General features: G+C 35.2%; 1 protein-coding gene across 2 annotated transcripts in view; it reads right to left on the bottom strand.

Moving 5' to 3' along the window:
• Positions 1-628: 628 nt before the first annotated feature.
• Positions 629-17611, bottom strand: part of DCN (decorin) — a 40624-nt gene continuing 23641 nt past the window's right edge. For both annotated transcript variants that reach the window (XM_036251679.1, XM_036251680.1), the window contains exons 4-8: positions 14865-15078; positions 13947-14060; positions 9968-10061; positions 6716-6854; positions 629-1363 (exon numbers count right to left, since the gene is read on the bottom strand). In XM_036251679.1, coding sequence (XP_036107572.1) covers positions 1169-1363; positions 6716-6854; positions 9968-10061; positions 13947-14060; positions 14865-15078 — 756 coding nt within the window. In that variant the 3' untranslated portion in view covers positions 629-1168. The remainder of the gene's footprint in view (positions 1364-6715; positions 6855-9967; positions 10062-13946; positions 14061-14864; positions 15079-17611) is intronic.

Here is a 17611-nt window from a genome sequence, read left to right on the forward strand (position 1 = left end):
CTGAACAAACTCCAGCTGAAGGCTCGCCGAACAGCGGCACTATTTTGTATTTCTCTTTACAGTTTAAATCGGTTTGGGTTTGCTTTTCAGGATTTACAACCATGAAACATCCAATGTTGTAGAAGAAATGAACTGCCTTCGCATGTTTACTTATTAGATGCTGATGGTGTAAATACACTTTTTCATAAATATTTACTCTTTGTAAATCAGCCCATTCCCAGGCTTGTTGAATGGTCTGCTTTGACAGTTGTTCCTAAATCCTGCAGAAAACATTCTAAAATCGAAGGAAGGTTTAACTCAATGCAAAAAAAATATATATTTCTAATACATCTGGTAATTATAGAAATGTTCAGGTGAGCGGCCTAATTATACACGTGATAGTATTAAAACCGATTTAGTATCGTAGTCACTGTAAATATCCATTTTCAGAAAAAGTCACTTTAGTTCTTTATCAGCTTAACACTGAATATAAACAATGTGAGTTACGATACACACATGTTAGAGGACAGGAGCAGACGAAATATCTAAGGACTTGAAACAATGTGCTGTTTATATCAAGAAAGCAACACCTGCTCTTTTCAGAAAATTAAGTTTAGGGAAGATTTCCAATTACACTTTTATACAATAGTGACTCTGAATGTGAACTTGTGAGTTTATTTTTTTCAAAATAATGACAGCAAAAAATTTTACAGAGCCTATATTGAATTTACATATTCAACTGAGGCCTTCCCAGTAATAATGGGGTTAATACAAAGCTAGGGTTTGACTTTTGACGTTACGTCAAATGTACTAACCATCCTATGAGTTACAGAAGATTGATACTTTTTAAATTTAAGATCTCCTGAAAATTAAAAAAAAAAAGAGAAAAGCTTTACTAAATTTTGGACACACATATTTTCTCCAAATTTTACATCGAGTGAAAGAAGAAATCTGCAATAGCTCAGTTAACATCAACAGAAAGCTTCAAAAAAGGATCTCGAAATGGCAGGCAAAACATTTTTTTTTATTGTAGGCAATTATTTAAACTGCATATTTGGCTTTATGCTTAATAAGTCATGTGGGAAAAACATCCACATTGCTGTTAGGATTTCAGTATCTAGCTTTCATTTTCTTTTTTCTTTTTTAATGGGATTTTGCCAGGTTAGAAAAGTGAGGGCTTTCGTGGGAGTTACTTGAAGTTTCCGAGCTGAATGGCTGAGCGCACGTAGATGCATCGGAAGGTGGATGGCTGGATCTCCCAGTACTGAACTGGGTTGCTGAAAAGGCTCACTCCCGAATACGAAGCCTTTTTGGTGTTGTATCCAGGTGGGCAGAAGTCATTAGATCCAACTGCAGAGATATTGTTGTTATGAAGGTAGACAACCTGCAACATGAAATAACGGAAAATAATTATTTTCCTTTGAATATGCGGAGGCCCCTTGTGTCAATACTTTACTCTTTTTCAGTATTTTCATTCTTTAGTTCAACTAGTGTAATACTTCTCAAACCAAACTTTTCATTTCTCTCTTCCTTTAAAAACTTGTTTTTCTCTTTCTTTCTCTCCTTATTTTGGTCTATGGCATCTCAATCTCTCAGATGCTTACACTAAGAATATTGTCATTATCCTTTCTCCTTCCTTTCTCTTATACTCTCTGTTCAACTGTTAACAAATCCTGCCAGCCCAAACTTTAAAAGACTCATATAATCCAGTTCTTTCCCCAAAATCTACTCCCAGATCCGTTTCCAAGCTGCCGTTATCGTCTATTACTGAAGTTCTTCCTTTTTTGCCTTCCTAGAGTCTGCTCTTTCTTTTTAGTTCACAGAGCAATTATTTTCAAATTTAAGCCAAGACATATGTTCTTTGTCTCAATATTTCACTGTCTTCCCATGTCATGCAGAGTAAAATCCAAAGTTCAACGGTCTCCAAATCCTACGTGATCCTACGTGATCTGACATCCTTCTGCTCTGACCTCCCTTCCCCCACTGTTCAATCCAACCGCCCTGGCCTACTTGCTTCTCCTCTCACTCACAAAGCATGGTTCCTCCTCAAGTTGGCACACACTGTTCCCTCCACATGGAATAATGTTCTGCAAGATGGCTGCCAGGCTTACTTCCTCATGTCATTCATTTTTGCATAGCTGAAACGTTTTACCTGAACATCCTATTCTACTATTCTCTCTCTCAATTACACTTCTTTATTTTTCTTTATTGGAAGTATCACTATATAACATATTATATTTTTGTTTGTTGTCTGTCTTCCTCCTGTAGAATAAAAAAGCTTCATTGGTAGAAAAACCTCTTCTGTTTTATTCATTACGGTATTTACAGTAACTAGTAGAAAAGAGTAGGTAGGCATTGAATAAATATAGTCAATAAATATATGTTAAATAAATGAATGGATTCATGGTTACATAAATTGTGTCTACATGGAGTATTATATTTTCAGGGCAAAGACAAATGATAAACTTTTCAATTAAATTATATAAAATGAGGAAGTAATATATAGTAAAGAAAAAGGGGTTATACAGTATTGAAATAAAAATAAGGAATCACAAACTCTAAGAAATACTTGAGTGTCACTGCAATTAGAATAAATATACCAAGAAAGTTTTAACAAAAATTTATTCTGTTACAAATTATACTCTATGAATATAATGTTATAGCTCATCAAAACTTTTTCTGAAATATATACATGGTTATGTTTAAGATAATGGTAATATGTTCATAGATTTCCTTAGTGACACTAAATATAAGACAAAAGGGACTTTAGAAATGAGCTTCTTACTTCCATTATGCAGATGTGAATTCTGAAGAGCAATAAATAATTTGATGATACAAGCATAAAACCAAGGCTAGAATATAATGCTAAGACAACAATAGCTGAAGAAAGCTCCAAAATCTGTGAGGTGCTCCCTTAAAATAATTGACTTGAAATACTGTTCTATCTACCAGAACACCCATACTCAATTGTTGGTGACAAGGGCCTTGTCTGAGAAAGGGTTTATAAGGAGAACAATAGATGTCATATAGAAAGAGGAACAAGGGATATTAAAATCAAAACAATACCTGTGAATACTTTTATTTTGTGATTCTCAAATTCTGAGAATTTCTTGTAGTCATTTACTATTCTACACTCCCTAGCAGTGATTACCAAAAAAGGGGAGAGTTGTTTGCTGAGAGTTTATGGCTGGTATCGAAAGTTAGAGATGAAAATATGAAGATATAAAGCAAGCATTAGTTTCTGTTAAAAGGAAAGTAGATTCTCAACTCATTCCAGGAGGTCAATATTTTCTAATATTAAAGACAGACAAAACTCATCACAAGAAAACTATATTCTAATATCTCATATGAGTATAGACCAAAACACTTTAACAACCTATTATTAGAAAACTGTATCTCACAATATGTAAAATCACTGTACTTCATGACTAAGACCGAGCACAGTTTATCTCAGAAATGTAAAATTGGTTTAATTGATTGTCCAACCCCCTCTTAAAATAAGAAACAAGGCAAAGGTTTCTAATTTTATCTCTTCTACTCAACATTGCACTAGCAATTCTACCCATTTTAATGAAGCGAGAAAAAAATATTAAAAGAATTTAGATAAAAAATAATTAGAACTATCTTTATGTGCAAATGACATGATCTTAAATATAGAATGTCCAAAGGAATACATAAAAACTAACTGCAACCCCAAACAATTTCAGTACAGTATTAAGATAGAAGATCAATATACAAAAATCAATTGAATTTCTGTATACTAGCAATGAACAATTCAAAATTAAATTAAGGTAACAATTCATTCACAACAGAATCAAGAACTTAAAAAAAGAAATGAATTAATAAAAGAATTATAACACTTTTACCCTAAAATTATAAAGCATTATTGTAAAAATTAAAGAAGATAAAAAAGATATTACATGCTTGTTCATTGGAAGAGTCAATATTATCAAGATAAAAATTCTCCCCTAATTGACCTAAAGATTCAACACAATCCGTATCAAAGTTCTAGCAGGCTACTTTAGCAGAAAGGGACAAGTTGTTTTGAAAATTACATGGATAGGCAAATAAATAGCCAAAAGAATTCTGAAATCTAAGAACAAAGTTAGAGGACCCTCATTCTCAATTTCAAAACATAATCAAAAGCTACAGTAATCAAAGGTGTAGCGCTAGCAAAGAAATTGTGGCATACCCATATAATGGAATTCCCTTTACCAATAAACATGAACGAACTTCTAATAAATGCTATGATGCAGATGTCCTAAAGTTATTATGATATGTTTAAAAAGCCAGGTACCAAAGCCATACATTGTTATGATTATATTTATATAATCAATATAATTATATTGATAGTCAATTAGATATGAAAAATCATGGCAAATCCATAGAGACAGAAAGAAGATTAATGATTCCCTGTGTCTGGGGATAAGATTAAGAACTGACTAGAAATTAATAAGGTTATATTTTGAGGGTAAAAGAAATGTTCTGTAGCTGGATTGTGGTGATGTTGAACTATATAATTTTGCTTTAAATAATTGAGCTATATACTAGAGAAAAGAAAATAGATTAGTTGAAGTCCCTCTGGTCTGTAGAAAGAGAGGCAAAATGAGTACATGTATAGCCAATGAGATATGGAAACCAAGGGTGAGACCCTTCTGAATGCGGGACCTTGTGTGAAAATCCATGAGATTTGCTGATATTCAACAGATTTCAAACTAAAATGTTTCCTATTTTTTCTTCTATGATCCACAATATGAAACATACTATATAATGAAGTTTAGTATATATAAATCTGTGCATATGAAACAAATTTAAAAATACTTAGCATTATAGGTGATTTTTCCTTTTATATTAAATTTATTCTTCTCCATCCCAACCCGTCCCATCACACTTCATAAATGTTTCTAAAGGACCCATGAAACTGATTTTATGAACTCAAAAATGCATTCAGACTAACATTTGAAAAAGAGCTAACAAAAGGTGAAAATGATTATTCTGAGATCTAAAAATAAAAACAAAAACAAAACTCACCACCAACTAAAATTTTAATAGTAAAAATGATAACTATTTTTATTAGGTCTTCCAAGAGACCTGGTTTTGCTTATGGCTTCAGACCTGCTTACTCATTTCTTTACCATCATCAAAGACCCCCTAAATAAGAATTAGCAAAAATAATGAAAATTGTGATATATCAATTTAATTTGAAGTTTTTGTCACACTCAATTAAAAAATCAGTAATTTATTGATATTTTTGAGAGCAGAGTAAAAGATGAACCTATCTTGAACCCTAAGCAATAAAGTTGAGATACCAGATTACGAAAAGGGCAACTTTATAAAATAATTTTACATATAACATAGTGTCAGTGTCAAGGTATAGTTTCTGAATCACCATGGTTGAACTAAGTATTTATGTAAATCTCTGAAACAATTTAAATATGACCTTTAAGCCCTGGCCTGTTTGGCTCAGCCATTAGATAATTGGCCTGAAGACCAAAGGGTCACAGGTTCGATTCCTGGTCAAGGGCATGTGCCTGGGTTGCAGGTTTGATCTCAGGTCCTGATCTGGGTCATTCAGGAGACATCCAACCAATGTGTCTCTCTCACATGGGTATGTTTCTCTCTCTCCCTCCCTCCCTCCTTCCCTTCCACTCTGTCTAAAATCAATGGAAGAATGTCCTCTAGTGAGGATTAACAACAAAATAAATACATAATAAACATGACCTTTAAAAAGCCAAAAATTTAGATAGAATAAGCAAATATGTATAATCTGTAGTTGTCCTCATCACTGAATTTATAAAAAGTTATGTAATTTGAATAACGTGTTTATTTCCTCAAGTAACAATGGAAGTCTTACATTGCTACATATGAAATCATTATCATTATTTCAACTAAGAAACATGTCTTCCATTTAAGGATCTGCAGACTGCAAAGCTCTATTACCACAGTGGGCCATTGAACCATACTTTCCAATTCTTTCAAATGTATGTGAACTTTCAAATGTATGTGAACTTGAAATTCTTTCAAATTTATATAAAGTTAATTCAGTCATGCTGCTAGATAAACATTCCCTTTCGAACAGTCTGACATTTGTTGAAGCTAGGAGTTATAACTATAATTTTATTCCATATCTATGCATCACAGATGATATCATCTTTTCTGACCAGTATGTATTTATTACACTGATCTGTGACTTGAAAGTATGCTGCCTCATAAAATATAGTACATTCTGGAGGCAAGCATCATTATAAGTTCAAGACAAGAATCCTAATTATTAAAAATTTAATCATTTAAACCTACACTTTATAAAACTAGAATGACTATTTATGTGGAAACATTAAAAATATCTCTCTGCAGCCCTGGCCAGTTGTTCAGTGGTTAGAGCACTGACTAATGGACTGAAGAGTCTCAGGTTTGATTCTGTCAAGGGCATGTGCCTGGGTTGTGGGTTCAATCTTGGTCCTGGTTGGGGTCCTGAGGCAACCAATCGATGAGTGTCTCTTACCTTGATGTCTCTCTCTCTCTCTCTCTCTCTCTCTCTCTCTCTCTCTCTCTCCCCCTCCCTCCCTCCCCCCCTCCCTCCCTTCTACTCTATTTAAAAAATAATCAATGGAAGAATATCCTCAGGTGGGAATTAATAAAAAATGATTTCTAAGCAGAGCTTCCCACCTCCTAGCACCCCAGTAAAGAGGGTCTGCTCGCTAGATATTATTCACAATAGTAAGCGGCACTGCATTACCTGGATGTACTTATGTTCTGCCAGCCCAGCAGGCACTTTGATAAGCTCATTGTTGTTCAAGTGAAGTTCTCTCAAATGAGGAGTGTTGGCCAGAGAGCCATTGTCAACAGCAGAGATGCTGTTGAAGCCCAGTCCCAGCCTGCAACAGAAAAGAGAATTCAAGGTCATACACCACCCATGATGCCTTCTTATAGGTATGTGATAAACCATGTCAATCAATAGAAAAGGACATTTTTCATTTTTGCACTTACTCTTCCCTCTGCCTGGAGTGCTTTTCCCAAGCTTGCTGAACTTGGACCAAGCCCACTTGTTCTTACAGCTTAGAGTAACCTCTTTAAAATTCCTCTGTCAGTACCAGACTGAATCAGTACCTCTGGTAGATGCTCATATAGCAAGCATTCTGCTGTCACCCTCCTGTAAAACTCAAGGGACTGTGTACCTGTGTGTCAGTCCTTGAGAAGAGTGACTGTCTTTTGGTATATTCAATACTAACACAGAGCTTGAAATCAATCATCAATGAATAGCTGTTGACTTGATTTCTATATATAATGAATGTAGTGAATTCATTTGGGAGACAAATAAAAGAAATACCACTATCATTTTGTTACTTTGGAAATTAAGCAATTGTATATTTATTACATAAATTTGTTAGGAATAAAAGCTACAAGGCTTTAATGAGTCAATAAACCTGGCTTTCAAAAAGATTAACGTAATTAGCATCTTGCACTAGTTTGAAAGAGTTCATCAATGACCATCTGTTGCTGTCAGAATGTACCTGGTGCCAACATCCCTAGATCTTGACCTAGATCTCTAAGGATGAGACAAGAAGATACGGAAGAGAGCCAGAAAGCTCCAAGAGAGAACACGAGTAAGAAACCATTAGGTTTCTTCAAATGCAGTGAAAGAGACTTGGGCCCATTTTATAGGATGGTTTCAGCTTGGTTTCAGTTAGTACTGACCACTGAGGCCTTTTAAGATTTAGACACTGGCTAAGGGAACCAAAGTCTCCCAAATTTTAACCATGACTTGGTATTTGAAATAAGTGAAATTACATCGTACTGATTTTAGGTACTAATTAGCAGAGTTGGTTTATTTTAGCTATAGATTCTTAACCTGGCATCTTGACTCAGAATATTTTGCATCTCCCTTAGTTTTAGGCATTCAGATCTTGTTTCTGGTCTTTCTTTTTTTTCCTTTTATTTTCTTGTTTTTGTTTGTTTGTTTGTTTGTTTGTTTTTTATTCAGAATCAAGTCTCCTATTTCTTATAACATTCCAAGCCCCGTATCCATTTTGGGCTAATACATTTCTTGGAATATAATATTCCTAATGATTTATTCAAGAAAACCTTGATTTTTAAATAATTTACTTATTCACCTTGCAAGAGAGATGATAATATAATGATATATGGATATGGATATAGATAGATGATATAGATAGATATAGATATAGATATAGATATAGATATAGATATAGATATAGATATATAGATATAGATATAGATATAGATATAGATATGTGTGTGTATAATAAAAGGGAAGTCTGCCTGAAAATATATTTATATTTTTCTTTTTGCAGAGGGACACACACCATTTCCCCCCACACTGTTCCCCACAAGTAATTGGAATATTCGCCCTGCAACAATGTTCTGTGATCAGTGGCTACTTTCTTCTTATTTTCACAGTTTGATTTTTCAGCACCAAAATACTTCTCATGTTCCAACATCAATGAAAAGCAAACAACACGAGCATTTGATGGTTTAACAGACAAATTTTTTTCTGGACTAGATCCCCCCCCCAAAAAAAAAAAAAATTGTTTGATATATTTAAGAGTTAGGAAAGTTTGCTTTGCCAATGAGGCAATCTGCTCTAATTTAATGAATGGAATTCAAATCCATTTAAACAGAAATCCTCACTTCTATCGATCTTTTCAAAGTTTATTAGCTCTTTGGGCTTCTTTCTAGTTGATACAAACCATAACGATGTTGATATTAAAGTGCAGAATCTCAAAATATCTGTACCATTTTCAGTACAGAACATTTTTTCTTACTAAAAAAGCACAAGTATTATGAATGATTCACCATATTTAGAACATTAGACTATTGGTAGTCTCCTACTACTCCAAATAATAATCCAATAATAATGGCTGTCTTCATTCTGCACAATAAGCAATACAATTTACCTTCCAACATTTTTCTGAAGCTAGAGGGATCAAATAAACAAAGAACAGTGGGTGATGCATAATGCTATTTGGAAAATACTCTCTACATTAGAAGCTGCAGTTGCAATAGCTATAGATAAAGGATTTCTTATCATTTGAGACACACCAGGGTGATGCTTTGTAGCTATTGTCATAGGCATGTGTTTGTCTTCAGCTCTCACCATCCCCTGGGTCACTGAGAAATATCCACAGAAATGGGCAAGTTGCATTATATACCCATCTGGTTCGAGGCAGTTCTCAAACATGAATTGAATATTTTATATGTATTTATCTATCATGAAATTCATATACAAAAAGAGGAGTGAGCCGATTTGGCATAATGTCACGCTTCTCTGTAAAAACATTCAGCAATATGTGTGGGTTGAGAACAAACGTGTTCCTTGAAGACAACCGAATGAGTTTTCCAGCGCTCTCTTCCTCTCATTATTTAGCCAGATTGTAAATACAGGAAGATTGAAGTTAGGTCAGACAGCAAGACAGGCACTAGTGATCATTTATAAGGAAAAGAGAAAATTAAGAAAGGCCAGACACTAAAAATAATGTTTTTATACTACATTAAATGTCCAGACACATTTTAATCTCTTCATAATAAGAATTAGAGAATCTCATCATAACCATTCTAACTCAATAATGTGGTGTAGGATGCCCAATATTTCTATATCCTGGTAGCCTTCAGTTTAATGTATTTTCAAATGCTGGGCACTGTTATAATTTGTTTAACCTCCAATGCAACTAAATTATAACCTGTTGAATAAACATACTGATTTAATTAATAAATACCTTTTAATAAGAAATATCTTAATCTAACAACAACAGGGTATCCATAAAATAGGAGGTTAATCTTTTGGTTACAGTAAGTATACTGTTACATTAGTTTTTATAAGAAATAATTGAGCAATCTAAAGTCTGAGGTTGTTGTAAACAATAGTAAAAATGTATACAGTAAAAATGTTAATCATGTTTCTAATTCTGAGCATGGGCACTAATATACCTGGTTATTTTACTGATAAAATGTCATGAAAGAATATAATTACTTAGCCAAATTATTCAGTCCTTTCAGGCTAGCTGCATCAACTTTGGTGATTTTGTTGCCATCGAGATGTAATTCAGTCAGGGAAGGAGGAAGACCTGGAAGATGGATACAAAATGTTGAATGAGCAGATAAACATAATCACAGAATACAGAATGACGTAACGAGGACATGTGCCATTTGCTAAAACACATACACTTCCAAGTGATTTGCTTTTCATCTTGTTCATTAGTTTTGCTTTTCCTAATTTTCCTTCATTCATAATAATAGATGCTCTGGGAAGTAGTGTGAGATGTTTGTACCTTTCTCCTAAATTGATTTAACAAAACCATGGACTGGGTTTATCCCGTAGTAGATTTATACCCTAGGAAATGTTAGGATACAGTTGCAGAACTGCAGTGAAACCCTGAATCTCATTAGGTTCTTACACCTTTGCTAATGGGCTAACACCACCAGTGACAAAAGATAATAACTCTCAAATGAAGGGATGAGCAGTTGAATCAGAATAAAGAGATTATATACCATAACAGTGAACTAGTTATTTCATTAATGATCATCATTAAATATTGACATACCGGTCTTATTCTTAATCAACTTTTCCATAAAAAGATCAAACGCCTGTCCAACATGGGTGTTTAGAGACGGCTAATGCTTCCTCGGACTTTAAAAATCAAGACAGCTTCTACATACATGTGGAGTGCAGAGGCCTGTAGTCAAGTGATCTGCCATATGTAGAGCATCCGGAGAAGTCGTTTTAGATCCAGAGTATCCACTAAACCTCTGGATACTACTCCTTGAATGGCTAGACTTTCTAAAAATTCAGTGATATAAATATAAAAGTTCAAATATTGTATTCTCATTTCCTCCTGCCATCGGAAGAGGTATTATATTTTTACATAACATTTTAAACAGCATATTGTTCCACTTATAAGAATAGCACCAGCTACAAAGCAAACTGCAAATCGGTTGCATTTAGAACTAGCATCTGCTCAATAGAAAGTGTTGGTTGTTTGTTCACTAAGAACATAAATGAGAAAACCACAGGTTGTGTTTGGTCTAAATTTTTCACTGCATCCTATTGAACTCTGTCAAGATTGTCTATTCACTGTAAAAGTGCACCCACATTTGATTTGAAATGACATTAGTTTCTCTATGTGAGACATGCTAAGGAAAAGTTCTACTTAGTGAATATCTGTTATGTGCCAAACACTTAGATTGGCACTTTCCTTAACTTAGCTTTCTTAATTTTTTCAATATTTAAATTAGTTTTCATTTGTCCCATTTCATAGACGAGGAAACAGAGATGCAAGTTACAAATGTAGGTTATCTAGCTACTTACTAAGTAGGGAATGTAATAAGTTCCCAGATGACCTAAGGGAGTTAAAAGAGCATGTCCTTAATGGAAGGAAATGAAAACACAATCGCATTATTCTCATGAAGAAGTATCAGGAAATCACAGTCACTCTTGGAATAAGGGATTTCAACCACTTGAATCTCCATAGAATAAATACATGTGGGTTTTTAAACTATTTTAATGAGTAAAACAAGTGAGGATATAAAAACCAAGGAATGCATCTCTCTTCTTCCTTATTACCATGAAAAGATGTTTTTTAAATGTAATGTCTCTAGAATACCAATTATAATCACATCTGTCATTCTTACCTAGTATCTAAGTATCTCCCTTTGGGGATATCATTTTCCCAAAAGGAAAGTTATAACCAGGAGGAAGTTTAACTGTGGAGGAAAACTTTGCATAGAATAGAGAGAGTCAAATTTATAAAGAACACCATTAGCCTTTGGCACTCTAGCATTCAGCCAAAGAACCTAAATTACAGTTACTTTTTTATTTCTTTTCTGTTTTCATTTGATGATAAAACGTATTGCCAGCTTACCTTGGGCCAAATACTATGCAAGTGCATTACACGTCTTACATCTATAGATCTTCACAAATGTTCTCAATGCTCTAGGTCATTAATAACCTCCATTTTATAAGTAACAAAACTGAGGTTTTAGAGATGTGAAATAATGAGCTTAAAGTCAGAGAGCAACTAAAAGGCAGAATCAGGCCGCTCACTCGGCTTGGTGTCACTCAAGAGTGAATTTATAATCCCTCCCTTCCATTCCACCAACTGTTTCCATCAGTGATGGAAGATAACGTGGAAAGTAAGGCTCCCAGAAGGTTGGTGACATTCAGGCAGAAGAGTCCCAGCCTAAGTATAGTCGGCTCACGTATTAGATTTGTATGAATATGCTTGGGGGTGGGACGGGGCTTACTATGCAGCAGAGCGAAATGGTCAAACACACCGGCTCTGACGTCAGCCCAGTGCAACCCCAGCTCTGCCGCTTTCTAGCTACAAGACTGATACAATTCACTTCATTTCATTAAGCCTCGTATTCCTCATTTATGAAACAGGTGATTGTTCTGAGATTCATATAACAGAATCCATGAAAGGCACTTGGTAGACGAGCTAAATAAAATTTAGGTACTATGATTTAAATATTATTCAGTGTTCAGTAAATAAGAGCAGGATGAGAAAAGGACACCTAGGATAGGGAAGGACAGGAGAAAGTCAAGAAAAGAAGATAACTAAGTGATGACGTGTTACCAAGGGACATTTAGGAAGATGCATAAGGACAGCAACATCAAAGATCGCTCTTACTGCAAGCCGTCTGGATCATGAAGTAGTGGAAAAATCTGGACTTAAGTTTCAGCCATTCTATTTCCCCTTCTAAAGCTCCAAGGCTTTAGGCATATATATATATATATATATATATATATATATATATATATATATATATATATATATATGTCATACGGATAAAAACATCATCCGTAGCAAAAAGACTGTGGAGAGAACAAGAGTTGAAGTTTCTATGGAAGTACAATAAAGGGACATTGTTTTCTGTGACTGAGTGGCTACATGTTCTACCCAGTCCAAGAATAAGACAATTGAGAAGGGTCAGATTGAAAGGAAAATTGGAGACCATAGAGGGGGTTTTTGTGAGACTGAAGAACCCAAGACAGGGAAAATGTGACAGTTAGAGAAACTTGTTTTTGGTGATTTGATGCCTTTTGTGATTCACAAAGAGTGTCCATGCGTCTCTCCTGGGTAGCCCTTCACACAGTGAGCTTACCCATGACTGTGTGGTGATGCTGCTTAACTGTCTGGCTTTGCTCCAGGAAATAAGCTCCTTGAAGGTAGGTAGTATATCCTATTCACTGTCCTGTCTGCTGTGTTTGGAACTTTACCACAGCAAAATGAGCGTTCAAAATATTTTTAATCAACAGCATTAAGTAATATTAATCCACTACTTATCTACATGCCAGATAGCCCTGTAATTATGTGTTTAATTTTAAAACAAAACAATGAGATGGATATAAATATTATTTTCACTTTGCAAGTATATAAATCAAGGCACAGATTTTAATATTTTGTCCAAGTCCTAGAGCTAATTAGTGACCATCTGAAGTGCACTCCAAAATCCACACTCTTGAACCCACAACTGCCTCTATTAAATTAAGAGTATGGTCACTGTGGATCCTTTCACTCAGAAAGTAACAACTGGATACTCCTCAGACTCAAACTCACTAAGAGAGTAGAGACTGGAAGTAAAAATTGGTTCATTTTCAGAGGTATTTCCTTCTCTCTCTCTCTCTAAACAAGGCACTGCTAAGACACTCTATTTCTTAAAAATAACTGTACTGTACTCTTTGTGAAATCACAATTCTATTGTATAAAACCACTGTGCATTAAATTAGATCTTAAAGGAGACTTTATAGGTAGACGAGCCTGGCTATCTCCACAATGAGCCTAGCTGGCCCAGTGGTCCACCAGCCTCAGTAGAAACACTTCTGAGGATAAATAATTTACTAGAAATAAAGTTGGCCACTTGAGTCACCATTCAAATGTCCAAACAATCTCTTTAAGGGTCCACTCCTTTGGATTTGGATTTTCAAAGTGCTTTGGAGCCGTTTCAATCACCTTGCGGGATGGCGGTGATGTTGGTGTCGGCGATGCGGATGTAGGAGAGCTTCTTCATTCCCTGGAAGGCTCCGTTCTCGATGCCCGAGCTCTTCAGCGGGTTGGTGCCCAGTTCTGCAGGTGCAGCAAGGGCAGAGCTTTTAGAAGACAGTCTTAGGACACGGCCAGAGCAGGGCCTACCTCAACAAGGAACTTAAAAGAAATTTGGTTCAATAACATCTCGACTGAAAAACAAGAGAAATTAAAGTAATGCTCCTCAAAGGAACAGTAAAATGGAGTAAAAATGACCCTCACTGAAAAAAATAACAACAACAAAAAAAAACCCAGAAATATTTATAAAATAGTAACAACAGTAGCAAAAAACAAAAACAACAAAATTATTTAAGGTGCCTATACAGCTTTGCCCAGAAATCAATAAAAGCAAGTGTTTACAAATTACACTTATTACGGGGCTATTACTTTCCTAAAATACATTAAAATGTTGTAAAATCATTCGATTCCAACATTTCGTAAGCTAATTATAAAATGGCAATTTTTGTCGCGCATAGTGCAAAACATTAGAACACACATGTTAAAGCAAATAATTTATAGATGTTTAGAATAAAACTGATCCCCACAACGAAAATCTATCCCCGTATATCTCTAATTCTTCACTACTTAATTACATCCTGCGTCTTGCACACGCATTAGGGTAACTTTAGCTCTAGCTTTCTCTACACCCTCAGATCCCCAAGGACAAGAAATAAAAACGCTGTAAGGTACAGTTTCAAAATCCCATTTCTCCTGGCCCTGCTCCTGCTAGCCCTATAGGCTTGATATGGAAGTTCTAGCTCATTACCTTCCTGCAGCTAACGCTTCCTTGAAATCTCTCAATGTGAACCTCGAGCCCTGGTCTTAGAGTTATGAGTATATCTGTACCTATGACGATCATCTGGTTCAGCCCGTTGAACACTGATTTCCGCACTTTGGTGATCTCGTTCTCATGGACACGCAGCTCCTGAAGAGTTTTGGGCATTTTTTCTGGCAGTTCCTTCAGCTGATTCTTGGACAGATAGAGTCGTTCTAATTTCACCAAAGGTGCAAATGCTCCAGGGCTGATTTTACTGATTTTGTTGTTGACAAGGATCAGTGCCTGTAGATAGGGAATAAAAACAACCTTTTCTTAATTGCAACAGCTCCCACACACGTATAAAGGAGGCGCCGAGTGTATCCATTCCCCCCGGGAACTAGCAGAGAGACCAGCAGCAATGCAAGAAATCAGTGAAGATCGAGCAGATGTGATTCCTGTCAGAAGGTGATGAAGATCTGAGCATCAGGCATAAAGAGGAGGAAAACAATGAAATATATGCATACTCAACAATCAAACAATAGATAATACTCCTAAAGATCGAAGTTACCAGAGTGACCCACGGTACCTGAAAAGGCATCCATTCTCCAGTTTTCTAAGTCCGTCTTCATTGACTGTTGTCATGAATTCCACCACGAAAGGGTGGCACCAATTTGCATTAGCACCAGCAGTGCAAGAGAGTAGAATTTTCTTGAAACCTCAAACATTTAGATATAATCTGTTTCAAAACATTTAGATATAATCTGCTTTGGCAAAAGTTTGCCAAATTAGTACCTGATGGTGTAGCTCTTTACTTCCTTACTTTGCGTTTTCTTGTCATTTGAAAGCTTTAAAAATTTTAAATTCATTTTAATAACATTTACTGTATTCCGGAGGGAGAGAGATTGCCTGATCACAATATTTCTTGTTTTTATTCAATTTTAATAAATTTTTTAAATTGGTTAAGAGAATAAAGGTGTAGTTGATATGATATGCAGAGCCTAAATACATATTTCTTTTATTTTCTTGCCATTTTTACATATAAAGATTTTATATGGTCAAATATATTAATATTTTTGGCAATTAAAAAAATTGGTGTTGGTTTATTCTCACCCAAGGATTTTTTTTTTTTTTTTTAAGAGGGAGAGAAAGAGAGTGAGATATTAATGTGAGAGAGACCCATCGATTGGCTGGCTCCCAAATATGCCCGAAGCAGGCTGGAGATTGAACCTGCAGCCCTTCAGTGTGTGGGCTGATGCTCTAACCACTGAGCACACCTGCCAGGGCAGCAATTTAAACAATTTTTATTTCTGTGTTCTCCTAATATACAAAATTGCTCCTCATTCATTATTGCTATACCTATTGCCAAACCTATTTTTGGACTATCTCATTTTTTCCCAGAGATCTGTATGTCTAATAATCTAATTATTTCAAGTTTTTTCATCAACTAATCCTAATTAACAGGATAATTTTATCAAGTTTTAAGAAACTCACATTTTACACTGTAGTCCACTTTTATGCATATACAAAAATGCAGAGGGCCAAAATGGGACCTAGAGTAACAGAAAAGCCATAACCTTCATTCTCAGAAATGCAAGAATATTTACTTATAGTAACAGCTGGTTAATTAAACCATTACAAACTCCTGTAGTTCACGTGTTGTTGTTTTCTATCCTCACCCAAGGACATTTTTCTATTTTTTGTTCAGATAGAATGGGAGGAAGAGAGAGAGAGAGAAACCTTGATGTGAAAAGGACACATCGATTGGCTGCCTCCCACATGACCCAACCAGGGCCAGGGACAAACTGCAACTGAGGTACGTGTCCTTAGCCAGAACCGAACCAAGGTCTCTGTGGACTGAACCTCTAACCGCTGAGCCAAACCAGCCAGGGCTAGTTCATGTTTTTTAACTTATCTTATCTAATCCTAAACATGCTTTGGTGATTAAAACAAATTCCTAAGAAATTCTAAGGTAGATTACAGAATGTTCAAAAACTCGTGAGGGTTCATAAGTCATAGAAAATTTATATCAACAAGAAAAATGTCCAGGAAATCAGGGAAAGCGAGAGCTAGAGAAAGATTGAGAGAATTTGTGTCATTAAAAGACATCCAAAACCGTGGACACTTAATTTTAAATGCAAAGCAGATCCTCAATGGCCATCTGCGGAAGAAAATTCTGAAAGCTTGGGATATAGAATCAAATGCATTAAACATGATTTTATTTCATGTTAAATGTTAAAACCTATTATGAGAATCAACCTGATGATGTATTACCTGCTATTCCTGGAAACAAAATACTGTGTCTTGTCTAGATAATAACTACATAATGCCTTTACCTGTGAGTATGCTGTAGTAACAACTGCTGCTAAATGTTGGTGAAAGTGTGACATTTGTCCCCAATTATTTCTTATATAGTAAAGTGGGAATAATAATATCACCCAGAGGGTTTGCTGTGGGAATTAAAAATGACAATGTATATAGACTGCTTTTTTGCAAAGTGTCTTTCAAATATTATTGTTAGTTAAAAGTTCAAGTCCAGTGAAAAGCATCTCTGGTTTCAGAGTAAAACAAATTTGAAAAGTAAAACTGGAAATTTTGGTCATAATAAGGTAACATTTTAAGGGCTATGGGAAACAGATCCACACATGAAAAAGTAATTAGTGTATATACGGTATTGCTAAAGATGGTCAATGCTAGTTCCATACAGAGGGATCTGTATTTAAGAAAGCATAGTTGTAAAGTAACAGGTGGCGGCAAATGTTGAGATGGGAAAAAACTAATTACACCGGCTAATGAGAAAGTCCAGCTACCAGAGAAAAACTCATAGGTGAACCCCAGA

This window comes from Molossus molossus, unplaced genomic scaffold (assembly GCF_014108415.1).
Source record: "Molossus molossus isolate mMolMol1 unplaced genomic scaffold, mMolMol1.p scaffold_m16_p_10, whole genome shotgun sequence".
NCBI lineage: Eukaryota > Metazoa > Chordata > Mammalia > Chiroptera > Molossidae > Molossus > Molossus molossus.